We start from the raw sequence: 24759 nt of genomic DNA, 5'->3' as shown, positions 1-24759 counted from the left end.
TAAAGCTTGCGACTCACCTCGCCCTTTCTCCAAACACATCGCATAGTCTGATATCCTAGATAGATCAAAGGAGAAGATCCTGCTTGAGCAAGATGTCCCGAAAAGGTGATGCGATATGGAAGACTTTCCTCGCTTTGGGTATATCGATCGTGGCGCGTGAGTTAGCGCATTCTCGAGTACAGTACTCGTACCATAACTCTGATTGCACTCTTCCTTCTTGAGATTTGCGCTAACCTATTGAGGGTTATCAATCGCGACCAACCATGCAGTGATCCCATTCACGTTCTACCTGATCAACTCCTTGGGACCAGTCAGCATCCACAGCCTTTCGCTCGCCAAAATCACTGGCGAGTTCATCGATGAGACCACCAATCAAAGTACGCTTATCAGAGTCAGAGTTGGGCCGAGTGGCGGATGCGTCTGGTCGAATATAACGTCAGTGCAAAAATACTAATCACCGTTACCGTGCTATATAACATGTTGTAGATGATAAGATAAACAAGCTGATAGTGATGTAAATTGCAGCGATACAACAACATGCACCGCTCATCTACCGTACAAACCCTCTTCCGAGGCTCTTCATCTTGCTGCGAATGAGACGATCTCCTCTGCCTTTCCAATTGCCATGGGCAGAGCATTGGCTCTGAACCACGTTACGACTGCGTTGATGGGGTTGAGTATCTTGGCTGTGGCTATCGATTGTTTGGTCTTACATGGAGGCGTGAGTAAGGTTCCCCCTTCCATCCTGTAATCTCATCATAACCCCGGCGTCTTATGCACCTGATTTCAGCTCCAAAACGGTGAACGCTAGAAATGATCAAGTTGATTCAGCTTTGATATCATTTTACCGCAGATATCCCTCGCCATCGTATATTTCACAATCTTCTTCATGTGGATCACCTTCATCTTAGAGACCGTCTACGTCAGTACTCTGCACAAAAGGCTCGATCATTTGCATAACGACCAGTGGAAGTTCAATCACGGGGAAGGGTATTGGTTCATCCTAGCAGCGACGGTCAGTCATCTCTGCGCGTCCTGCACCTCATGGCTGCAGACACTGCGACTCGCGCAAGGGCATGGAGCTGACGAACTCGGATGGTACGTGACACTGTGTGACTTTCAGATCTTCGTATCGATTCTCAGCTGCGGCTGTAATTTTAGTGTCGACTTCTGAAGTGCAAGCAATTAGCAACAAGCAACAAGAAGGATTTGGTGATACGACTTGCCCCGGTGAAAATGCTGAGATAGATAGCCACTTGATGATCAGTTTCGGAGCAGCCTTTCTTTCCATTCTTTGGTATATATAACAGTAGATGACTGGTTGTACATACATATCATAGATGCTTCATACCCTAGCTCGTACTGCTAAAAAGCACGTTCACTTTGAGTTATTGTATCCCAAGCCAGCGGAAAATAGCAGACAGAGCCCGCTGGTCATGATGATACACACTTGTACAAGATGGAACCGTGAGGAGAACGAACACAGCATACTCGCGCAAAGCTCAAAGCGGAGCAACTACTGTATTTTGTGTACAGTACTTATGAGGCCTTTAGGTCCAACACACACAGTACAATACAGAAGCGAGTGATCATGACACACAATCAAACAACTCTGCCGTATTCGCACAGGGCCCAGATCTCCGTTGGCAACTGATCACCATCAAATCCAGATCCAGCTTCCTTCGTCAATACTGCAATAAGTTGCACAGCTCACATCTTGCAGTGCTATCAAACGATGCAATCGCCTTGCATGCGAAAGGAAACCGCAACCCATTATACAAATCTGCCAATCGAAGGGGCATTTTGACCTCCAGCAGACTCTCTCCCGGCTGACAGCTTGAGCTCGAGCTCGACTTTGAGGACGTCCACACCTTATTAAAATTCATCGTCGTCAATCGTGCATCTGTATCTGAGTTGCGTCATCCAACAATTTCAGACAACATGAACTCGACTCGGAGCAGGGAAATCAGGCGAGAACAGCCTATTGGATGGTTCGTACTCTGTCTTCTGCTATTATTAACGGGGCGTGAGTCGCTATATCTGTATCTGAGATGCAAACTATGTTCAAAGGCTCCGACGAGGAGGCTTGCTGACTGCCCACATTTCCAATTTCTTCATCCTCACACTGCCACGTTAATTCGATCACCATTCATTCATCCGTCCCTCCTATCCTACTCGTATCGATGAGACGCTCTATGCTCTGGTCATCCCTTTCGTATTCTACCTGATCAACTCGCTCAGTCCGACGATCATCCATTCGTAATCCCTAGCCACGATTCAAGGGGTGACGTCCGGAGGCGCGGGGGTGAAAATCACTTTTGGACCTAGTGGGAGTTGCGTCTATTCGAATCTTACGTGAGTGCACACTAATCAGCTTCTTGATGACGAGAGCAAGGGAAGGCTAGGCCAGGCTAGGCAAGACAAGGCACTACTACATCATAACACGACTTATAATCTGTTACTGATGCTTCCATGTTACGTCTACATTGCTCCGGCAACTGGGCACTTCCATCTGCTGTCCACTCAGACGACGAACAACTTGCAACTCCGAGATCCCGTTTAACCCGCCCCTGAACGTCTTACACCTTCCCTCCGATATCGTACACACCATCCGAAATGCCATTCCAGAGAACCTAGCTAGGTCGATGGTTCTCAATCACCTGGGGACTGCTCTAGCGGGATTGAGCGTGTTGATGGTTTTGCTAGATTGTTTGGTGATTAAGAAATATTGGGTGAGTCAAAAAGTGTCAAAAGTGTCAAAAGAGCAGAACGAGACGGACGAGACGAACGAGACGAACGAGACGAACGAACAGAAGGAGAAAAAAGGGTCACAGAAAGCAATACTCAATTCACTTTGTTCCATTATAAGCTGACTTCATTCAACGATATGTGACTTGCACTGCCGCTTGAGCGCTCAGATCGCCTTCATCACGGTCTATTGCACCATCTTCGTCATGTGGGTAACATTCATCCTGGAGACGGTGTACATGAGTATCCTCTGCGTCAGGATTAAGAGTAAAGATATGCAAGGGTGGGATTGCAATGGGGGAGGAGGATATTGGTTAATTATGGTTGCGACGGTAAGCCGAACCGAACCCTAAACTCTCAAACCCTTCAGTCGATATATTGTTCTCGACGTGGTCCACGTGATCTTCATGCTTTGTGTTGACTGACAATGCTTGACGATAGATTATGGTTTCGGTGATCCTGTGCGGATGTACTGTTCTTTCTGGCGCTGCGGGATAGCAGCGTGGTCTTGTCGGAAAGGGCGCTACGTATGTACGAGTTTGTGTAAGTACATCAAGTCGGTTGGCTGGGAGCCAGTCTGAGTGTTTGAGTTATTGTAGACGACGGACGTACACCTTCTCAGCAAAAACTGTCAGTGGGGTAAGTAGAACGAAGGTTGAACAGTCAGGTGTCCGCAGATTCCGCTGTGACATGTGTCATTCTACTATTTACAATCTAATGCATGAGCAACCAAGCAGCATCTAAGAATCCTGAGCAGAGTTCCTGCACTCGGATCTGAGGTTATCCACGTCTAAAGAAGACAGGACCTAAGCCTCGTAGATCCAAGCTTGAGCATCGAGCTTATATTGAGAAACACCCTCGCTATACGGTACAAACAGATCATCAGCTTCAACTTTCAGTCTCCTCCCATGAGCTACGGGGCACCTGATACTCGGAGAAAAGTGAAATTGTTTGTGGGAAATGAGAGCGTAAAACTCAGTACTCCGGACTTACGGGAACCAAAGGGCGATCTCCTTTTGACCGTTCTCAACAGAGTCGGATCCGTGGCAGACGTTCATACCGACTTGGAGGGCGTAGTCACCTCGGATAGTACCAGGGGCAGAGGCGAGGGGGTTGGTGGCACCGAGCATGGTTCGGCCGGTCTTGACGGCATCGAGACCTTCCCAGACCATGCAGACGACGGGGCCAGAGAGCACTAAATCCCGCACAAACTTCGGTCAGATGTGATTCCGCCGGAGGGCATGGGAACAATTAGCTGGATAGAAACTGCTCACTGTACTTGATGAGTCCGGGGAAGAACTTCTTGTCGGAAAGATCAGCGTAGTGCTTCTCGAGGTGTTCCTAAAAGTATGCCAGTATCAGTTGTGTCGCGATGAACTCGCGAGCGAAGAAGCTGACCTTGGAAGGAGAGGCGAGCTTGAGGGCAGCGAGCTAATGGAATAACGGTATCAGCGGGTACATCTCGTCAGCACGTTGCGAGTCTGAGGCGAATAAGACAAAGATGCTCACCTTGAAACCTCTCTTCTCGAATCTGGCGATGATCTCACCAACGAGTCCTCTTTGGACACCGTCGGGTCTGTAGATCCAGTGGCAGGGTTCGGGTAAGATTGACAAGGAAGTGACGAATGTTAGATGAGGTGGACACGCGTCAAGGGAAGAGGAAGGGTAATTGCGAAGTGACAAGATCAGCATCCATTCAGTCAATCTCACCATCACGTTTCTTCATCCCCCTTGACTGTTCTCGACTATCCGACTCGAGCAGACACCTGCTGGGTTTCGAGGGAAAGGGATAGGGGACTCACTTGATCATAATGTAGGTTTGCTCGGTGGTAGACATTTTGAATGATTGTGTTCTGTTTTTGGTTGTCGTTGAGGAAGAAGGAAGAGGAATATGAAAGAGATAGATGATTTTATCTGCACCTTCGTTGCGCTCGAAAAAAGTCAATTGTGAAGCTTCTTAGGTGGACGTGGAGGTGGAGTGAATTCAGCGCGGCATTATGGCAAACCACGTTTCCTCTATCATTCGGTGTTCCAGTTAGTGGCACTAAAGGACAAGGAAGTACGTGTGGAGCTAATCTTATGGGAATGCGGGGTAAATGCATATATACCAGTACTTCATATGACGTTAGAGTGTAGGTACGCACACGCATGAGAGCCAGATACATAGAAACAAACGCTTACACGTACTGGAAAATAGATGGAACGGCGAAAATCGGAATCAAGATCAATATCGCCCATCTCTTCGGTCTTCAGTGTGTTATCGTAGAAATCCACCTTCGGCTTCTTTGCGTACTCATCGCTGAGTCATCGACGAGTTCGAAACGGGCAAATTGATTAATTAAGGAGGGTATGTTCAATTCTGTCGAATTGTCATCATCATTCCTGGCTTAGTGATCGCACATCGAGGATCGGCTCGCTTGCGCAGAGCATCTTACTTTCTGAGGATTGCCGCTGATCGGTATCGTGAAAATCACATTGTAGACTGTCTCATTGTAGACTATCACATCCGTTACGCCTAAAATATCTGTGATCCGTTGTCCCACCTTTGATATCAATGGGACATCACACGCAGTCAAAGGATCATCACTCTCATCACACACATAAATAAGCACTCGCTCCGACCCACCCTCAATTACCATGAGATACATGAAGAAACGATACGACACTATACGATACGACGCCAAGTAATTGGTACGACTAATCAAGATCTAAAATCTTCGTAGCACTTGATCTTACCTTACACCGACTCGCTGAATCCATATAACTTAGCCAATCTCAAATTCAAATCTCAAATCACAAATCGCTTAACAGTACCTCTCTCGTCAACTTCGGGATGTCAGTCAAATTCACCCCTGGGCCACATCCGACCTCCTTATCCCGCTCTACCTCATCCAAACTTCCCTTACCTACTCCAGCTCCATCCGCTCCGAACTCACCTATCACAGTAACATTCCCCAAGAACCGCGACGCTGCTTCTTCTTCTTCTTCTTCTTCTTCTTCGCCATCCGGAAGAAAACCCTCTCATCTCAATATTTATAACAATAGCAACAACAACAACAACGCAGAAGATCCAGAAAGACAGCCGTTAATCGGTTTGCGCGAGCTGAATACACCGAAATTCGTTTGGTCAATTATCAGCGCCGTCTTGATTATTATTTTCATTGGAATTTTTATCGGGTTTGGTGGATGGAGGCTTGGGAAAGGTGCAGGAGGGGGTAGGTGGCCTGGAAGTCCCGGGATATGACCAAGCACCGAGAAAGATATGGGGAGGCAAGGGACTGCAAGAAATGGAAATGAATGGGAATGCGGCGGGGCCCGTAGAGGAACCAGTAAGCGAAGAAGGAGATGATCAAGGAGACCCTCTATCCAAAATTTCACTGATTATATGAAAAGCTGAACCAGCTGCAAGATGTTTGATGCGACGACTTTGTATAGTCGACATTCCATTTTCATCGATGTGCCACCCATTATCCCGCGCTCAGAGCGATAAACGTTGTATTTGTTAGCTATCTTCTTAAGCGTTCGTTGTAAATTGCCGTTTTCCGTATGATCCCCTTCTCACCAAACCCCAACAAGTTGTATACAGAGAAATATCACCTGAAGCTTTTTATATGTAGAAGATTTCTTCCAGACGTTGTACCTTGACATGACATTGATGTTCTCCTCAGTTCCCGAGATTCGGCACATGTATCGGATGAGAGAAAGGCTTGTACCGCCATCTCAGCTCGACCGCATGGAGTATCAAACCATAAAAGATGCATTGTACAAGTATAAACAGGAAAAGTCATTCTGGGAAATGGTACTATAGCTACATATTCACAGGGTGAAACAAAAGACATTCAAGATGGAAACGTAAGCAGTCATTGATTATATGAGGTATATCCGATTCATTCATGACTTTCGATCTGGGGCGACGAGACTTGAAGACTTGTATTCGCGAGGTTATGTTGTATAAGCTGATCTGGGTCGTTGTGATCAATTCGCTGTATTGCACTTGCATATACCCTCAGAGCGACCTTTAGACAGCTTGATGTCCAGTCGGTCCGTTACCATTGGTACTATCCCTATTGGCGGCTGTGGTATCCGAGTTGGCCCTGTTCCTCGACATCCTAGAAGTTACAGGATGGACCGAAGGCGATTCCGAAACTTCAGTAGAATCCTGTCCTGGGGTGATTCGCCAATACTTGATCTCCTTCAAAAAGATGTAGAATACCGTGGCGAGTAATGCGCCGAGGGTGGGGCCGAGCCAGTAAATCCAGTGATAAGGCTGGAATCCCTGTATGCAAGCTGGACCGAAAGCTCGTGCGGTACTAAGTGACCAAAAGCAGATGGATTGATTAGCCCTCGTCGTTACGATCCAATTCGGAGGGGATAAGTAATCGACAGACCCTAGCTGCGATAGGCAGGATAGGAGAGGTGGACCAAGGTGTAGTAGAAACAGAAAAAGCTTGTGGAAATCGAGGGAAAAGCCAATGGGGGCGAAACTTGACTCACTTGACTGCTCCGCCGGTGAAAGCGATAGAGAAAAGCATGACGATGAATAAGGTGAATCCGAAACCCAGGGGAGCGAAAGGCGTTAAAAGGTGTTTCTCTACAAGCATACCCGTCCACCATAGTTAGCCATATTCAATCGTAGATAAAACCCTGACACAGAAGCAGACGTAAACATACCAGCAGCAAGCATCAACACGCTGAGTACCAATGTAGCAGTAGTGAACATCTCGATGAATAATCCCTGAGCTTTATTGGTCCCGTTTGCAAGTCCGACATTGACCACTAATGCTCCAGGAGTAAGACCGTCAAGGATCGCTGAGGCTACGATAGCTCCTATCATTTGGGCCAAGGAGACGACTGCGGCGAGTAGCGTGATTACACGAGTCAGCCATTGCACAATCACAAGCACACCAAGACCAATCAGATCTTCCTTCGTTGACTTGAAACGGTGGAAGACGCTTCGATGGAAGCCATGACCTTTGGGATCTTGATGTGTGAGGAGTCTGCCAGAAAGATGGGTTGCTCAAATGACGGGGAACGGTGGACTCGACTCACGAATGAACCTCAATGGCTTGATCGCCCCGATCAGGCACAATGCCAAGGACACAGACGGGTTGAAGATACTTCCTGTGAATCGATAGAAGATCGAGGCCGTAGCGAAGAGCGATAGACCGAACGCGGCGGAAACGTAGTAGTATGTCTACCACAGACCTGTATCAGCAGGAGCTCACGGACGGTACTGATCTGTACGCTCACCAGAAGTCTGTTGGAGTCACTTCCTGTAGCTTGAGTTCCAGCTTGATCGTCTGCGGAGGCGCTTGTCGTCGCACTCGTATTTGTGGAAGCTGTCTGTACAGCCTAAGTCAAAAGTCAGATCAGCTGTGACCCAATGCAAGGGGGAGAGAATCCAATGAAGGACAGCGGTGGTGGAAATTGGAGATACTCACTCCCAAAGCGAAGAGGAGGAACAGGATCTGCGGATCGTGAATAATGTTAGCGGTGACATGCCTTTTGAGTCTGCGTAGAATCAGACACATACAGTTCCAACGAATTCACCCTGTAACAATGATAACGCATGTGAGCTCGTGTGGATCAAGCGCGGACACTCAATGCGAGAAGGAAGTTACTCACAGCCATGGCAATCAAATCATTCTTGATATCGGCAAACATCCCTTTTTTAGCTGGAGGAGCACTCCCATTCCCGTTGGTTTTGAAAGGCTTTTCAGCCGCTATATTCGACCATTTACCCATCTTGATTCACGTCTATCTACCAGAGTTGCTCGTGGGGGATTATAAAGCTTGAAGAGGAGTTTTGAGATGGAACGGTCGGTGTGAATTTCAAAGTTGTTGTGCTATACTTGATATATAGATAAAAGAGAAAGATAAAATCACACAGGTATTCATATGTTCATATAGTATATCGATGATCACTTATCTTATGGGAATCCTACGACTTGGCTCAAAACTCAAAGGTCGACTGACCTCATAAGATACCAAGAAATCTCTATGAATGGGAAAAAGTCCAATGGACCAAATTACTCCGATCAATTTAGTCGTTTCTGTTTCTGATCTCAGGCAAAGTGAGGTCATATAGATCACATCTCACCCTTACCCTGTTCTCGAGTACGAGGTAAATTAAACTTTTAGCGTTTACTTGAGCAACCAGTAGTGCATTTCCAGTAAAAGCTGCTCTATGAGCGTAGTAATGGTGTACCAGTACGGTCCAAGCACGAAGGGACAAGGATATTCGATCGGGAAGCGAAAGGGAGTACGAAATTTATCATCACAAAAACGAATTTATGGAAACTTCCCCTCTCCCTATCAAATGACGGCATTACACGCTCTCATCCTCATTCTCGCCCTCGCCCTCAACCTCATACGCATTTAACGCACAGTTCAACGGGATTCGTAAGTGTGTGTCTGTGTGTTTCCCACTTTTGACTCGACAAACTAGACCAGACAAAGCGAAATGAATGCCAAGGTCGACCCTAAAGTTACGTTGACGCATCGGCAAAGGCATGGTATGGTGTAGGTAGACATGAAATGACGCCCCACTTAAATTGCTTGTTGCTTTGCGGTTGGGCGATCAACCGATCTTTGAAATACATCATGTCGATCAAGAAGCAGGTCCAGAAACCCAGAAAGCTTAACTAGGCTAGCTACAGAACTGTAGTTGTGGAGTGTTCAACTGTTACGTCATTTTCCACTGACTGTGCTTCTCGGAGGAACGAGATCCGATAAGATCAAAATACCTTTGCTGTTCTGATTCACGTGATCTAAATTGGCGATCAATACGCACGCGATCAACACGCCTTCGAACAGGTCCGGCTCATGTGTCTCTAACTGCCGGATAAGCTCTCGGACCAAAGGCAGCAGTTGTTGTTATTGATGCACCTGATCAAATGTTGACAAAGAAAGAAAGTCACGTTGTCTAACACTTATTTGATCAACCATGTAACACTGGATAGGATGCGACGTCGTCCAAGATGGCAAAATCCACACTGTTGCAATACGATAGCACAATCCAAGAAAAAACATTCTTTCTTTCAACGATCGTTCAGCCTGAAGGATAAGATAAATCATCGTCATAGCTCACTGCTTGAATAGCTCATAGCACACAGGGATCCGAATAACGACCGAGGCGGACTGATCGCCATGCCCTCCTTGTTGCACAGTCGAATTCGAGCTAAAAGCGGATCAAATATAATTCACGCCTTTAGTATACACAATCAAATTAGATCACTCGTAAGTTCCCTTTGCACGCTCATTCCATTCCAATGGAGGATGTGGTATAGCCTTGACCAAATTGCATGTGCAGATCACAGGTCCACCATCTTCTACTCCACCTACACATCATCATACAACCCCAACAGCTGCTCCTCTACCTTCCCCAGTGCCATTACCGTTCTTCTCGCCCGAGGTTTCCGCACAGCAAAGTGCGGCGAACGGTCACGGTAATGGAGAGGCGAAACCGCTCTATGTACCCGGGAGTCAGGCGGACAGACTTGCCAGGGTCGGAAGGATGAGTAGTCCGCTCAGAAGAGGGAGTCATGAGAGTTGGTGGTCCCCCGAAATGGGCTGGTTTAATGCTGTTGCCAAAGTGAGTGATCAAAAGTGAATCATAGACCTGATTTCATCGTACCGTGTCCGATCGGATTGCGGATTGAAGCTCCATTGCGATTGGTGCTGAGCGACATGTATGGTGGTCATGGCGACATTTAGACCATACCGACGTATCGTGTTCTAGATGAAGAGGGTCATTTGGTCAAAGGAACGGCGATCCCGGAGGTATGACTTGCAACTCTTTGTATTTCCAATTGAAGATCTTCTTGCTAAAATAGGACGGTCAGATAACGAAGGAAGAGGCGCTTGCAATGTGAGCACTCTCAATCACAGTTTCGTTGCGCAACAGCGCCTGAATCAACTAAGACCGATATGTCGTCCTCGCTCGCAGGTATCGTACCATGACATTGATTCCGATAGTCGACAACGTCTTGTATCAATCACAGCGTCAGGGCAGGATATCATTTTACATGCAATGTGCCGGAGAAGAAGCTGCCATCGTTGGTAGTTCGGCTGCGATGATGGAAGGAGACGAGATGTTTGGGCAATACGTGAGCTCTTCAGCCTGATCGTCCTTGAGTCATCAATTCTACTTGATCACCAACAGGTCTAATTGAGCTGATACCCCATTCCCAATATTGTGTCCACCCCGACGCAGAGAGAATCAGCTGCGCTACTCCATCGTGGATTTACACTAGACGCATTGATGTCCCAGTGTTTTGGAAACGTCGAGGATAAGGGTACAAAAGGCAGAATGATGCCTGTGCATTATTCTGCGCCCGAATTGGGATTTCATACCATAACAAGTCCCCTAGCTACCCAGTGGGTGGAACTTTATTGGAACCAGTAAGATTTGAGGTGAAGAGAAGCTGATTGAGCATGATCGAAGGATGCCACAAGCTGCCGGAGCAGCATATGCTCTGAAGCTCGACGAAGATAGACAAGGCGATTGCGTCATATGCTATTTCGGTGATGGTGGGCCTGCACCAAATTATATTGTGCCAGATCAAGAAGAAGCTTTAAGCTGATATTCCGCTGGGGATGCTAGGTGCTGCGAGTGAAGGCGATTTCCATGCTGCATTAGGTATGAACTCCGTCTTGGGAGGCCCCTGTATATGGTTCTGCAGGAACAACGGGTAAGTAAGAGCAATCTCCTAAACTTCTATTGCCCATTTCAACTTGGGCTGATCTCTGAGGGTAATGATGCAGATTCGCAATATCGACACCGATTATTGATCAGTACGCAGGAGACGGTATAGCCTCTCGAGGACCGGCTTACGGACTAGACACGATCCGAGTGGACGGCAATGACGCCTTAGCTGTCCTGTCTGCCGTTCGAGAAGCTAGGAAGCGGGCAGTCGAGGGCAAGAAAGGTGTCTTGGTGGAAGCTATGACCTATAGGGTGGGACATCATTCCACGAGTGATGATTCTAGTATGTATAGGCGAGTTGAGGAAGTCAAGGAGTGGACTGTCGTCGGTGAGTCAGCTAGTTACACACCTCAGAGTTTCCGAATTTGGCTGAGGTGATGTTGGCTTGGGGATAGATAATCCGATACATAGATTTAGGGCTTTCTTAGCGTCAAAAGCATGGTGGGATGAAGCCTCGGAAGAAGAACTACTGGCTTCGCACAAATCGAAAGTCATGAAAGCTTTTAGTCGGGCTGAGAAATTACCGAAACCGAAATTGGGCGAGATGTTCAACGATGTTTGGGGAGTGGGTAAAGGGGATGAAGTTCCGGCTGTCATTGTAAGTGATTGAGTAATGGGGCATCACTCATCGGTCTACCTAGCTGGTGATGAAGGAAAGGATAGATGACTGACCCACGCTTTCATTTTGACAACAGATGGAACAGCGTGCTGAATTGGGAAGATTGTTGAAGAAATACGGTGAAGTCTGGGAACCTTGGAAGAAGGAACGCAAGAGGTTCGTGGAAGAGGGCATGGATGTGATGGATTGTGATGGAAGGGGATCATGATCATGATCAGATAGACATATAGAAGGAAAGGAGGGAAACACGGTCAACTTGTAGGAGTTGTATTCAGTACATCAAAGACAGAGTATTATTTGTACAATGAACAAGTTTCCTGTATCCAAATTCACAGTATCATGGTATCATGTCCTATGCATTGTCATGTCATTTTACTTCTTACGTCTCACTTTCCTTGCAGAGAATGGACAGTCTGCCCTTTGGTCAGCGTTTCTGCTTCTGCCGTTGTTGTGCAGGTATCTAGCAATTATGTGATAGTAGGCAATACCGATTCACCGGCATTTTCGAGCTACACGAGACTGTGTCAGCTCTGGCTCTCTAATAAACTGATTGGTGTGTGGAGTCATGCAGATGACTCACCTTCTGAGCTTGTTCAGCAGCATCAGGCTCTGCCTTCCTAGCTTCCTCCGTGAGACCCTCGGTAGCTGGGAGTTGAGGTTCTGTATGCGAGTTATTTAGTCAGCGATTGTATTCTGAATTTTCTATATTCCTGCGTGAAGCGTGAAGATGCGAGAGGCGGACTCACCTTTGGTCCTTTGATCTTGTTCTTGCGATGACATGTTGGCTATTGTATATCTTGTTTATGGCTGAAGAAAGGAGAAGGATGAATGAAGGTTGTCACGAATGGGTTCTGAACTTGGGGAGGAAAAACGGTAGTCACTCGTCTCATTCGATCGTCTACAAACGAGACTAAGCAATACGTCATCAAAGTGGGACTCCGCGTAGGAACACGTGGTTAGTAGCAACCGGTAACAAAAGAAGGAGTAACCGTGCGTTTGTCCACCCCAGACGTCCATCCTTTCGATTTTAAATCCAATCAAAACGCTGTGCATTATAGCTACAGCCCCTTCCTTCCGGCATCATATCATCATATCGATAACATGATTACAGACGCAACTTCACGCTGACAGTCTCACGACCACCACGAAGACGTGTGCACAATGACGCCGGACGAGCAAGATCACCGATTCACCAGAGACACCGAAGAGGGTGTACCTCTCCTCGAGGAGGAGAAAGAAGAACATCAGCTCAATTATGCAGATGATGATCCCGCTACTCCGCAAAGGTCACCAGAAGACAGCTATGAGGTTATTTTGGCCCAGAAATCGAAGCCGAGGGAAGATGGCCTGTGTGCAGCGCTCTGTACGGGTCTACATAGCCTGTTGGTGATCTCCTTCATCTCTGTCGGCACATACTGGGCGATCCATACGATTATACGGACCCTCGTGCCCCTCGCATCCTCCCAAATCAACACAGACAACACGAGTGGCGATGCTCTCCAGAGAGCGCTGGACCTTGAGGCTGGACGAATGAAGAAATTGCTCATGGATAATATCGGACCGAGGATCGGGGCGATGGACGGAGTGGTCGTCGCTAGTCCGAGTAAAGGAGAAAAACCGTATCTACCCGACTATTATGCGAGTGAGGATCCCTCATCCGGTACCACCATTGCCTGGGACGGGAGATGGCTGACTCCTGCTCGGCAATCATCAGTATACCTGGACCAGAGATTCCGCTTTGGCTCATGCATCGATCCTCCCTTCCTTCCTCAGCCAATCTTACTCGAGACCTTACGAATGGGAAGGCCCCAATTCCTACGAATCATCAAACCACTCTCAGGAGTTCAAGCTTCACGATAACCTGATTCGAGCCTACATCAAATCCCAAAAACAGATTCAGAATACGCCTAATCCGTCTGGGGATCTATACGACGGCGGATTGAATGAGCCGAAATTTCACGTAGACGGATCGCCGTTCACGGGCAGTTGGGGCAGACCGCAGAGGTAAGTTCTGACCCTAAGTGCGACTAAAGCATTGTCAATCATTTCGGCTGATGGAGGAGGGCTTTGGGCAGAGATGGTCCAGCCTTACGAGCGTTATCCTTGATCCCATACGCGCATTTCCTATTGGATCGAGGACATCCAGCGGATCATCAATATGTCAAGTCGAATTTATATGATCCCGAGCAAGTGCGATCGCCTGGTAGAGTAATCAAGAATGACCTTGAGGAAGTGGCAAATGGCTGGGGGAAATCAGGCTTCGATTTATGGGAAGAAGTGTGAGCGGCATGCCTCTCTTTGGCCACTCTGATAGACAGGGCACTGTCCTGTCCATTCGAAGCGAACGCTGAGGCTGGATTATGGTAGGAACGGATTTCACTTTTTCACCCTGATTGTCTCAATGCGATCCCTTCAAGCAGGGGCTTCGCTAGCTTTTCGTCTCAACGATACGGGAGCCCAAGACTTCTATAACCTTCAAGCACAGAAAATCGGCGACACCCTGGGAAGATTCTGGAATGCCGAGGAAGGTTATCATCTCTCATCTCTACCATATTTAAGTCCGACCGAGTACGAGGACAAAGTCACGTTACCGGATAGACAGTGGAAAGACTGTTCCCTCCCCCTTTCCCTGATACACGCTGGCGATCAAGCCAGCGAGCATATCTCCAAATACCCGAATGTATTTGTACCTCGCTTCGGAGCGACTGATCCGCAAGTCATATCGACGTTATATGAATACATCCAATCCTTCGAAGGTCTCTACAAGATCAACGACGGTAAGACTTGGACGGATGGCTGGGCATTGGGAAGGTACAGAGAGGACGTATATGATGGCGTGGGGAAAAGTATCGCCAATCCTTGGTGAGTGGCAATTGGATCTCCGCCTAATCCAATTCTAGCTGATGGCGACACTCACATGATAACTTGTACTGTATCTGATGATCAATGTGTAGGCATATCTGCACCAATGCCATAGCACAATCGTTCTACATTGCTCAACATCAATACTCCCTTCAAGGTCATATCGAAATAACCGACCTGACTCGGCGATTCTGGACCGATCTCATGAGGGACGAACACAAAGCCACGTCTGAGACGGTATGGAGCATGGGAAGTCAGACTTTTGATGATGCTTTGCAAGCTCTCAGATGGACAGGCGATGCCTTTTTGAATGTGTCGAGGAAAGCGACAAAGGAGGGAAAGGGAAGGATGAGCGAGCAAATTGGGAAAGACGATGGGAAGCCACGGGGCGCTAGGGATTTGACATGGTCGTATGCGAGCTTTGTGACTGCTGTCAAGGCTCGGCGAGATGTTGCCCATCTGGTGCAGTAAATTCAGTTCCGCCTCGCAGACATTTCCCAGATGTTAGAGATTTTATGCCTTGCTTATGCCACTGGCGAATGAGTTTATGTTGTACATACATAGAATTTTCCCAATTGGTTGTAAATATGGTATGGCAAATTCTCATCAAATTCATGCAGTCCTGCACAGACTAGCTGAAATAATGATCGGGCACGTATACATCAAAGTACAGTAAAGTACAGTACAGTACGGTAGAGTACTAATCGATCACGTCCTTCCGCTTCTCCTCTTTCATCGCTCTCACTCTCTCACTCTCGCTTGGCGTTAGTCTCTCTCCCGAATGGGTGCGGACTCACCCCCACCTCGGATGGAGTTGTCATTGAGTTTCAATTCTCCCCTGGAAGTGGCATTTGTCCCATGAACGCGCTCTAACAAACTGATCACCATCCCAGCCTCTGCCGGAAATCCTCTACACCTATAGATAGTCTTAACGTCCTTGATCAAACCAACTATACTACCTTCGTCGGGCTCAGTACTGGGCTGGATGCGAGAACGGAAGGACCTGGAATTGGAAGACCATAAATAGTGGTGATCACCAGCTTTACTTGAGTCGAGTTGTGTAGTCGACCCATTAATAAGATCATTGAGCATCTTGCGGCGTACGGTACTTTCAGATCGTGGTTTGCCGTATGTGAAGGTATCGAACCCCTTTGATATCGTGTCGAGAGCTTCGACCTCTTGGTGGGTGAGGCCTACTGACAGTGTGCCTTCTGCATGTGTCTCTGCCTTTGACGAGTTTCGCAGTGTCGTCATTGTCCTCTGGTCGCTTGGTCGCTTGCAGTGTTTCGTCTTTCTTGGCTGAGTCGCTCATCTGCTCGTCTGACTCTGTGACTCGTAAGTATTGCAAAGGCTTAATCAATATAGCAGTTGATGACTCTATCGTCTAGACATAAAAACGCAATTAGTGGTCGTAAGTACGATAGACAATCTGGACGCTACCCAGTCACGATGTGATTCTTGCCTCAAAGGAATGGTGCGATTGGTCCGTCATCGATCGACTCCAACAGCAACTTGGAACACTGATTACGATACATACATCGAAGGAACATTGCAAGAAAGGACGCGGAATATGCTTCAGATCAGAGACAGTCCATGTGTCGCTAGGCCGCGGCCCTCGATATACAGCAGTGCTGGAACAGATTGCATTAGATCTTTGTATTCTATCAATGCCACTGATTGGCATGATCACCGTCACCTCACATCATCCTTTCTCTGATCTCCAAATACCGATAACGCACCGAACCAAGACAAGAGATACCTTGCTTGATGTCGCAATTACTCGCGCAATTGGGATCACCAATTGGGACTGTCAGACCCACCGTCAGCGAGCGAGCACACACGGTTTAGTACTTTATCGGCTCGACACTTATCTACATGATCAGGATTTATAATCAGACTCACGCTCGGATCAGTGACGCGTGATAAGCATGCAGCTGTTCTTCCCTATTCATATCTAACAGTGCCTATCATCATAAAACATCAGCGACATACGCTGAGGTGACTCTCTGAATCTTTTGGCTGTGGACAAATTTCAACCTGCTTGCAACAGGCAAACTTACATGCGTCATAGTCCTACTCATATTAGGCCATTTCTCCGTACCGCCAATCATCGGGTTGAACGGTCTTCTCACCCCGAACTCATTCGCTGGTAGGAGCATGAAGTTGTACGGGTTGTTCGGGTCGGCTTCTGGACCGGTCTTTGTAGGTGGTTTTCTGATCGGATGCTGATGCTGATGCTGATAATGGGGATCGTATTTGTATTTGTTGTAATTGTACGGATTACCGTGATTTTGTTGTTTCAGATACAATCTCTCTGCTTTCTCTTGTTCCCTAAAAAGTCATTGACTGGTGAGTATAAACGACCGATGTAGACGACATACAATAGGCAGAATAGGTGGGTTGAGATGTACTGAAAATGAAATACTGGAGACTCGCTGGACTCACTTCATCGTCTTCCTTTCAGCTTTGACCCGTTCTTTCTCGCTCTTCTCCCAATCTTTCATCTGGATCTTCCAGAGTTTCTCCTGCTGCTTGAACTTCTTCTTCCATTCTTTCTCCTTGAGCTTGTTCTCCTTGATGTAGAATTTCTGCATTTGCGAAGGCATGTAATCGAAATCCTCCGGCAAGGTAGGCTGGAAACTGTGCATCTTGAACATGTGAGGAGGCGGTTTACCACCTGGAAGGTGTTGATGTTGTTGGTGTTGGGTGTCATGACGTTTTTCAGGCTCGATTTGGATAGGTTGATTGTGCGGATTCGCCTTCTCGTGGGACGTCGGAACCTGCAGGAAATATGTCATATGATCAGTGTCGTACTTCCATCGTGGATGACCTCCTGTTGTGGGACATGGTAATGACATCGATCTCAAATCAGGGAATAGGGCGAGTTCGAAGAACGTATATGGAATTTATAGCCGAAGTATGATCCCACTCACCTTATAAGCCTTCCCATCCGGATATCCATACATACTCTCATCCCATTCCACCTGTCTCCCGAACAACCTACTCATGAACGACGGTTTCTTCCTATCGAAGCCCCCTCCCCATGTCGGAGGGTATTCTTGTCCACCTGAAGCTGATCCTGTTCCTAAACCTTGAGCTGCTGAATGATCACTATGACTAGTACCCATGTCGTAGGTAGCTTGATTACTATATCCTGCACTTTTGCTACTGGCAGTTCCGCTCAAGTAATTGGGGGTGGGTAAGGTCAATTGATCGATAGGTAAACCAGGTGTTGCCCTACCTTGACCTGCAGACGATTTGCCCCCACCAGGTATGGGACGGTTCTTAGGTGGCCAATCTGCTAATTGTTGACTCGTTAATAACATGCTGGAACCGGATTTGGGCGCCGAGGCCGAGGCTGGAGACGAGCTTGGTAATCCGGTAGAGGAGGGTAATTGACCGCCTGGACCTCTGGGTACTGTTCTTGTCGAGAACATGTTAGAGAATATGTACAATGCCTACCCGATCTCAGATGATGTCAACTGCGCATGAGCGGTAGTTCAGTACAAAGCGTTAATGGTGAGAGGGGGTCGGGGGCGTAGACGGCAATATTGATTAGCACGAGGCCGAATGATCAGCACAAGTATGATGAGCAGGTGATGTATGCATGTATGATTAGCATGTAAGCGTCAGCCCGCTGTGTCAGTCACAGCATGCTATCATGTGAATAGTCCTTGAAGTGCGATTTGATGGTAATGATCAAGAACAATAAACCATCTTTCGGGCTCCCTTTCCTAGTTGTCTGAAGAGGCCGAATTCCCTGGTGAAGGGCGTGTCAGCACCTAAGTGAAAATCTCCGACTGTCACACTGTCACTCGTTCGTCAACATTGATACATGAGACAAACATAGCATAAATCATGCTACTGCTATTGTATCTGCATATGGCATCACCCCTAGTACCAGCAAGATCCAGTCTGCACTTCGTGGACCTATGCACCAGTACCAAGAGAAGGAGGCAATGAGCTAGCTGGATCAGCAGCTCCCTTCTCCGCGTTTCTATCATTACCATCTCGATCTCGTCCACCCTTGAATCCACCTCTACCTCCACCTCTTCCCCCTCGTCCACCTCTACCACCCCTTCCGCCTCTGCCACCTCGTCCGCCTCGTCCACCTTTGAAATCCCTTCTATCTCGACCCGACTTTTGCTTTTGTTCGTTGAGTCTATCTGCGGCCAACTTTCCTTGGAAGTTCGCTCGAGTAGTCCAGAAAGCTCGTTGTTCCTCTTCGTCCATTCTTGCCCATTCTACCTCTGCACCACCGAAAGGCATCTTCTCTTCCTTGAGCTTAGCCAATTCGTCATCTGTGATCACAGAGTTGTCTGCTTTGGCGATGGTACCGGATTTTGATCCAGGTGGGAAGGCAAGGAAAGGACTGTCGATGATTTTGGCTACTCGGATCTGTCGCAACCAATTTCAATTAGCTCGACCGTACAATGCCTACCCCTCAAGCGTGCGAGTATATCACGGTTACTCACCTTGAGATCTTTCCAATCACCGTTTTCACCGTGGTTGATGAATTTCACGGAAGATCCATCATCAAATGGAACTTTCGATGGGTCAAGGATCTTTCCGGTATGTCGATCACATTCCAACATAGCCCCCTTGTACTCTATGGTCAAAGCTGCTGGTTCCTGGAGAGGTGACAACTCGATTTTATGAGCGAGATTTAGACAGAGAAAGCATGTGGAATGAATGGACATACCTCCGTTCTCGATTCCTTTCCTTCACGCTCTTCACCGTCATCCTCCCTATCCCTCTTCCTTGATCCGTTCTCACCACCGGCTTTACTGAGACCCGGTCGCACTCCAACCACAGCCACATCATCCGGGATCTTGGCGAGAGAAGGCATGATCCCCTTCTTGGCCTTTTCCATCTCCTTGAAAGCGTTGAATTTCCTGCCTGCGTCTTTGCCCTTTCCATCTGGTTTGCCTCCCCTGTGGATCTCGCTATCGGGTATACCCTTCTCCTTTGCCTTCATCTTCACGTACTCGTCTCTGCGGTCAATGACATCAGCGTGTGTAACTTGGATCTTTCTTTGACGTTACCAACTCACTTGGACATCTTCGCCATCTCTTCTCCATCCTCAGCGTATTTGGGAAGGGTCTCCAGAGCCAAGAAAGCCTTCATGTCCTTCTCATAGGCGAATTCCACAAAGACTGATCCCTAAGTTTACCATTCCCTATTCAGCCTTACTCCGCTAAAAACTGAAAAAATGACTCGAACGCACCTTGAATTTACCCTTTCCTTTGCCTGCGAAACCCTTTTCTTCTATATCCGCCCTCCTCATTCGAACAGCATTGATCTTTCCGAACTGCTCTACGTATTTCTCGATCTTCTCTTGTTTGTTGTTCTCCGGATCGTCTTCTCCGAATCCTTTGACGTAAGCCGATCTGGTCCAAGCGGTAGCATTAGGCTCGAAGACTCGTTTCCTTCTTATGTTCTCGCCGTCACCAGAGATGGCTAATAAAGGATCTGATCCCTCCTCTGCGATCTTCTTCTTCAATGCGTAAATGACAAAGGCGGTGCCGAGATCTTGAAATTCCCTCATTCGCTTGAAAGTCAAGATGGTCTTCAATGGTACCCATCCTTCGGTGTTGCAGCATGTTAAGGAGAAGAAGTATTTGTCGACTGGTAAGTTGGAGTCGGAGAAGTAGAATGAGACTATGTGGACAGGTCAACGTTGTGTCATTACTTTACTTCTGTGGTCTGTAGCGATGGAACCGTCTAAGATGACGAGAGAACGGAGACTTACTTTGTTTAGCTGCTTTTTCGAGCAATTCCTCGACTTCCTCGGCTGATTTACCTTCTACAGTAGGAGCGGGACCTGTTTCTTCCGATTTGATTTCCTCTGCAGGTACTTCTTTGACCTCAACTTCCATGGCGGCAGCAGTAGCCTCGATCTCGGATTTAGCTTCGGCCATTATAAGATATTCGAGAGATTATGTGACAGCGAACGATAAGCGTTGGTTATCAAGATGTTTTCACGATCTTGGGAGATATGAGGCGAGTTTTCCGGATGAATTGTGCACGAGAGGGTCTACAAATCACCTATGTGTGCTTTTGAGAGGGATTGAGGAGTAGATGATGCACGAATCCAGCTAGTTTTAGGTTGATTTTCAGCTATCGTACTCGCACTTGTCCTTGTCGCACTGGGTCAAAAATAAATCAAATAAATCTCGAAGTCAACTTCTTCGAAAACACGAGGCACAAGTATGACTTTTGGTGATATCTCCGATGGATTTATATCAAGTGGCAAATGTGGCACATCTCGAAGTGGAGGTAGTCCATGGATTCAGCCATTTGACCTGACCCTGAAAACATCATGTCGAGAAAGAGTGATAAATCGATATACTTCATCTGTAGAGCAAAATTCAACATATTTAGCATAGAAGCCTAGACGTCGATGCTCACAAGGAGGTACCTCACGAGGCCATGGAGGTATGGCTATGATGATGCGCAAACTGATCGTGCAGATTTGTGGAAAAGCGGATTTCAGTTTTCGTCTATACTGATACTGCTGACTTCCTCTAACCTCATTGTCATCATCGTCGTCATCTAACCTAGCTGCAGGACAGCATACTCATTACCTCGCCACGGAGTACGAGCTGTAATTTAAAGACCTCTTGAAGAGGCTCGACACTATCCTTCCATCTCCACCTCAAACCGTTAGAAAGCGCAACTCGGGATGAACAACAAACCGACATTCATGCCAGCGGCATGCGCGGCTGTCTTAGCTGCTCTACCAGGAGTGATGGGTCTCACGCCAGCTGCTAGATGGGGACATCAAGCTGTATACGTCAAGTCGAAGCAGTCAATGTATATCGTTGGAGGAGAAGTACCGACTTCTGGAAGTCAAATTACCAATGATGTATTGGTGTTGCCTGTAAGCCAGCACTCCCTACCATGATCGTTATCATACTTGGACCGGTTCAGGGATTTCAGGAGGAGGAAGCGAAGCTCACGAGCCAATCCCGTACATAGCTCAACTCCTCCAGTGCAGCATTCACTACGGCCTCATCGGAAGGTCTTCCTCCTCACGCCTTCGCCTCGATGATCGTGACCCCAGATGGTTCCTCTTTAGTAGTCACAGGAGGTATCACTTCATCATGTGACGGGGACGGAACGACCCATACCCTCGGCTTAGATAGTAACGACGGATGGGTGTCGACTACACCCAACAAGTTCCTCAGACGACGCGGATCAGCTGCGGCTTACGTAGATAATAGCGGGAAGGACGTGGTCATGGTGGTCGGCGGGATTGCGGACAAATACGTCTGTTGTGAGTGACGTTCTTTGATCACAGCGGACACTTGGAGAAGCTTGAAGTATTGACGCTGACTGGGATCCGGACTAATGCATGCCATTTCAGCCTCATCAACCCATTCATACCCCGCTGCGGATGTTCTTTCCCTTCCGCTCTCTTCGTCCTCCTTGATCTCATCGCGAAGTCTCCCAACCTCACTTACAGGCTCCGAGATGGCTGTATCCGACTTTGCCCTGACGACTGGCTCGGATGGCAAAGTGTACTTGACCGGTGGTCAGACTTCTTCTGGTCAATTCGTGGATATGACTACAATCGGAGTTTGGGACTCTTCGAACGGATGGTCTTCTCAGGTGACTACTGGGGATATTCCAAGCGGAAGAGTCGGGGCCAGTCTGGTTGCACACCCTAATCTGGACGTTTTGTGAGTTTCAAATACAGTTATTATCACGGTCTTCGTCAAATCAGTCATAAATACGTGACGGCAAATAAGATTTGTTTGGGCTAAATGATAAAATTGAATGTTTCATGCAGGGTTCTACACGGAGGTTCAACCGATTCATCCGGTACACCATCCAACTTACTGTCTTTCCTCAACACGACCACATGGGCCTGGTCTGCTCCCTCAAACCTGCAACCGCCCGCCTCATCAGCTGCAGCATACCATACATCCGTCATCACCGATCAAGGAGTCATGATCACTGCTTTCGGCCTCTCGTCAGCCAACACTCCCAGATCCGATATCTACTACTTAGACATGCGGGATCCCACTGGCAGCGCGTGGTCTTGGAAGAACACCTGGAATAGCAATATGCTTGCTGCATATGAAGGTTCTTCCGGGTCAACATCCTCCACGGGAGGCGGAAACGGCGTGACCACAGCCAAAGACACCTCGAACGGGTCTGATGGTATGTCAAGCAAGAAGATCGCATCCATCACTGTCCCAGTAATCATCATCGCTCTGCTCCTTTCTCCTCTGATCATCTATTTGATCAGACGAAGGATGCGGTTGATCAAGAAACGCAGGATGGCTAGACATTTCTCGTTCTCGTCTCAGGAGGACGAAGGATTCTTCAAGCGTCCATCCAACGGTCTATTCTCAAGATACCTCTCAACCAAGAAGACCAGCGCGGGTGTTTCTGCCGGTGGCTCCGCATTCCCTTTCAACGGTAATGCTAGAGATGGGAATGAGCAAGAAGGTAATTTCCTTAGTAGAATGGTCACTAGATTATCGTCCCGTTCGAACTCGGATGATGATCACGACGATATCCCTTATCACCCTCACCCGCCCAGAGAGATGATTGCAGTCACCAATAAGTCGGTCACGTTCCAGGACGAGCCAGTGCGATCGCCGAAGGGAAAGCGAGATGATAGACAGATGAATTGGGAAGAAATTGATTTTGGCCTCGGTAAACTCGACGAGTCAAAACAAGCACCTCCTTCCCAGAATGATAATTCATCAATCAACATTTCACCCTTCGGCGATCATGCTGCTCCTCCTGGACCTGTTGCTTTCCCTGTGGCCAACCCGAACTCGAATGCCGGTGCCGGAGGATACACCGACGAGATGCTATACAGCGACTCTGCAGTCTCTCCTCCTGCTATGAACAGACTCTCTGCGCCGGGCGAACAACCTTTGATCCCTTCCTTATTCGTTCAACCAGCTACTGTACCCTCGACTCCTGCCGCCGACAACTTGACCGCCACTTACCCCGCTTTGACCCCTGCCTCTTCTTCCGCTGTGGGCGGCTCAGCACCCGCCGGCGGAGAATGGGATAGTCTAGCCCAGGAACTAGAATCTAAGCCCGCTTTCCGATCGATCTCACCTACTGCTCAACTTCGATCTCACGCTCATTCCCAGCCCTCAGGTGGATTTGCCGTCGGAGACATATACGGTGGAATTAGATCCGAGTCTCCCAGACCTATCTCGCCAGCCCCTTCGATCCCTCCTTTGGAATTTCAGAACCAAATGGATGCTCACTCTCAGTCTCACGTTCAAACTCAACGACCGGCTTCCGTTATGTCTTCTCACTCGGTCTCATCGCAGAAGAGTAACGGTACGATCCGACTTGTCTCGTCTACCGCTACGGGCATTTATGGCAACGAGCGAAGACCTGAATTCTTACCTTTCCAGAATGTTAATCAAGGTATGAGATCGACCTCTCAGCCCATCAACAGACAGCTTGTGGGTATGACCACCACCACCAACAACAACAACAACAATGCTTTGTCAAGAGGAGGATCGGATAATTACTCTCCCCTATCTTCTGGACAGACTACGCCTACTCCGACTCCTCGGAACGTCTCGCTCTCCTACACTCCAGGTATGAGACGATCGAGCGGGTCTCTCATTGGTAATGAATTCAACAGCAACAATAACGGCAGTCCGGTCAATGTGGAACGACGAAGTAGCTTGTTGAGAGTGGTCAATGCGACTCCCAAAGAAGGAGATGAGGGACAAGCTATGTGAATGCCAGAAGTAGAAATCGTTGAATAAGTCCCGAGGAGACAGGGAGCATACTGTCGTATTTGGACCGCGTAGTTGGCATCCCTCTATTCCGC

General features: G+C 47.9%; 10 protein-coding genes across 10 annotated transcripts; 5 read left to right on the top strand and 5 right to left on the bottom strand.

Moving 5' to 3' along the window:
- Positions 1–92: 92 nt before the first annotated feature.
- Positions 93–1174, top strand: I303_108360 (uncharacterized protein; the record flags this gene model as incomplete). The annotated part of the gene is made up of 5 exons (XM_018410584.1): positions 93–156; positions 270–435; positions 526–721; positions 854–1015; positions 1124–1174. 5 exons carry the CDS (start codon positions 93–95, stop codon positions 1172–1174), a joined length of 639 nt encoding a protein of 212 aa, XP_018260394.1.
- A 2380-nt stretch (positions 1175–3554) lies between these two features.
- I303_108359 (nucleoside diphosphate kinase) lies at positions 3555–4585 on the bottom strand (the record flags this gene model as incomplete). The annotated part of the gene is made up of 6 exons (XM_018410585.1): positions 3555–3609; positions 3742–3943; positions 4023–4089; positions 4147–4179; positions 4258–4324; positions 4551–4585. The coding sequence occupies 6 exons, from the start codon at positions 4583–4585 to the stop codon at positions 3555–3557; spliced, it is 459 nt and encodes a 152-aa protein (XP_018260395.1).
- Positions 4586–5581: 996 nt separating this feature from the next.
- I303_108358 (uncharacterized protein) lies at positions 5582–5992 on the top strand (the record flags this gene model as incomplete). The annotated part of the gene is made up of 1 exon (XM_018410586.1): positions 5582–5992. The coding sequence occupies one exon, from the start codon at positions 5582–5584 to the stop codon at positions 5990–5992; it is 411 nt and encodes a 136-aa protein (XP_018260396.1).
- Positions 5993–6766: 774 nt separating this feature from the next.
- I303_108357 (uncharacterized protein) lies at positions 6767–8493 on the bottom strand (the record flags this gene model as incomplete). Its single annotated transcript, XM_018410587.1, has 8 exons — positions 6767–7058; positions 7243–7339; positions 7420–7599; positions 7798–7942; positions 7999–8100; positions 8190–8216; positions 8282–8299; positions 8374–8493. 8 exons carry the CDS (start codon positions 8491–8493, stop codon positions 6767–6769), a joined length of 981 nt encoding a protein of 326 aa, XP_018260397.1.
- A 1404-nt stretch (positions 8494–9897) lies between these two features.
- On the top strand, positions 9898–12282 carry I303_108356 (uncharacterized protein; the record flags this gene model as incomplete). The annotated part of the gene is made up of 11 exons (XM_018410588.1): positions 9898–9987; positions 10061–10342; positions 10465–10530; positions 10593–10618; positions 10697–10856; positions 10964–11127; positions 11195–11280; positions 11354–11441; positions 11515–11783; positions 11851–12053; positions 12151–12282. 11 exons carry the CDS (start codon positions 9898–9900, stop codon positions 12280–12282), a joined length of 1566 nt encoding a protein of 521 aa, XP_018260398.1.
- Positions 12283–13235: 953 nt separating this feature from the next.
- I303_108355 (uncharacterized protein) lies at positions 13236–15407 on the top strand (the record flags this gene model as incomplete). Its single annotated transcript, XM_065969807.1, has 5 exons — positions 13236–13712; positions 13789–14078; positions 14150–14353; positions 14442–14936; positions 15029–15407. 5 exons carry the CDS (start codon positions 13236–13238, stop codon positions 15405–15407), a joined length of 1845 nt encoding a protein of 614 aa, XP_065825879.1.
- Positions 15408–15701: 294 nt separating this feature from the next.
- Positions 15702–16190, bottom strand: I303_108354 (uncharacterized protein; the record flags this gene model as incomplete). The annotated part of the gene is made up of 1 exon (XM_065969806.1): positions 15702–16190. One exon carries the CDS (start codon positions 16188–16190, stop codon positions 15702–15704), a length of 489 nt encoding a protein of 162 aa, XP_065825878.1.
- A 540-nt stretch (positions 16191–16730) lies between these two features.
- Positions 16731–18373, bottom strand: I303_108353 (uncharacterized protein; the record flags this gene model as incomplete). Its single annotated transcript, XM_018410591.1, has 5 exons — positions 16731–16743; positions 16839–16900; positions 16997–17267; positions 17382–17716; positions 17870–18373. 5 exons carry the CDS (start codon positions 18371–18373, stop codon positions 16731–16733), a joined length of 1185 nt encoding a protein of 394 aa, XP_018260401.1.
- A 493-nt stretch (positions 18374–18866) lies between these two features.
- I303_108352 (uncharacterized protein) lies at positions 18867–20857 on the bottom strand (the record flags this gene model as incomplete). Its single annotated transcript, XM_018410592.1, has 6 exons — positions 18867–19334; positions 19412–19567; positions 19639–19930; positions 19990–20099; positions 20164–20597; positions 20689–20857. The coding sequence occupies 6 exons, from the start codon at positions 20855–20857 to the stop codon at positions 18867–18869; spliced, it is 1629 nt and encodes a 542-aa protein (XP_018260402.1).
- Positions 20858–21621: 764 nt separating this feature from the next.
- I303_108351 (uncharacterized protein) lies at positions 21622–24667 on the top strand (the record flags this gene model as incomplete). The annotated part of the gene is made up of 4 exons (XM_018410593.1): positions 21622–21819; positions 21918–22215; positions 22306–22621; positions 22732–24667. 4 exons carry the CDS (start codon positions 21622–21624, stop codon positions 24665–24667), a joined length of 2748 nt encoding a protein of 915 aa, XP_018260403.1.
- Between the last annotated feature and the right edge of the window lie 92 nt (positions 24668–24759).

The sequence above is a fragment of the Kwoniella dejecticola genome, chromosome 11 (assembly GCF_000512565.2).
Source record: "Kwoniella dejecticola CBS 10117 chromosome 11, complete sequence".
NCBI lineage: Eukaryota > Fungi > Basidiomycota > Tremellomycetes > Tremellales > Cryptococcaceae > Kwoniella > Kwoniella dejecticola.
Note: the sequence above shows the minus strand (reverse complement) of the source record. Positions and strands in the feature narration are given on the sequence as shown.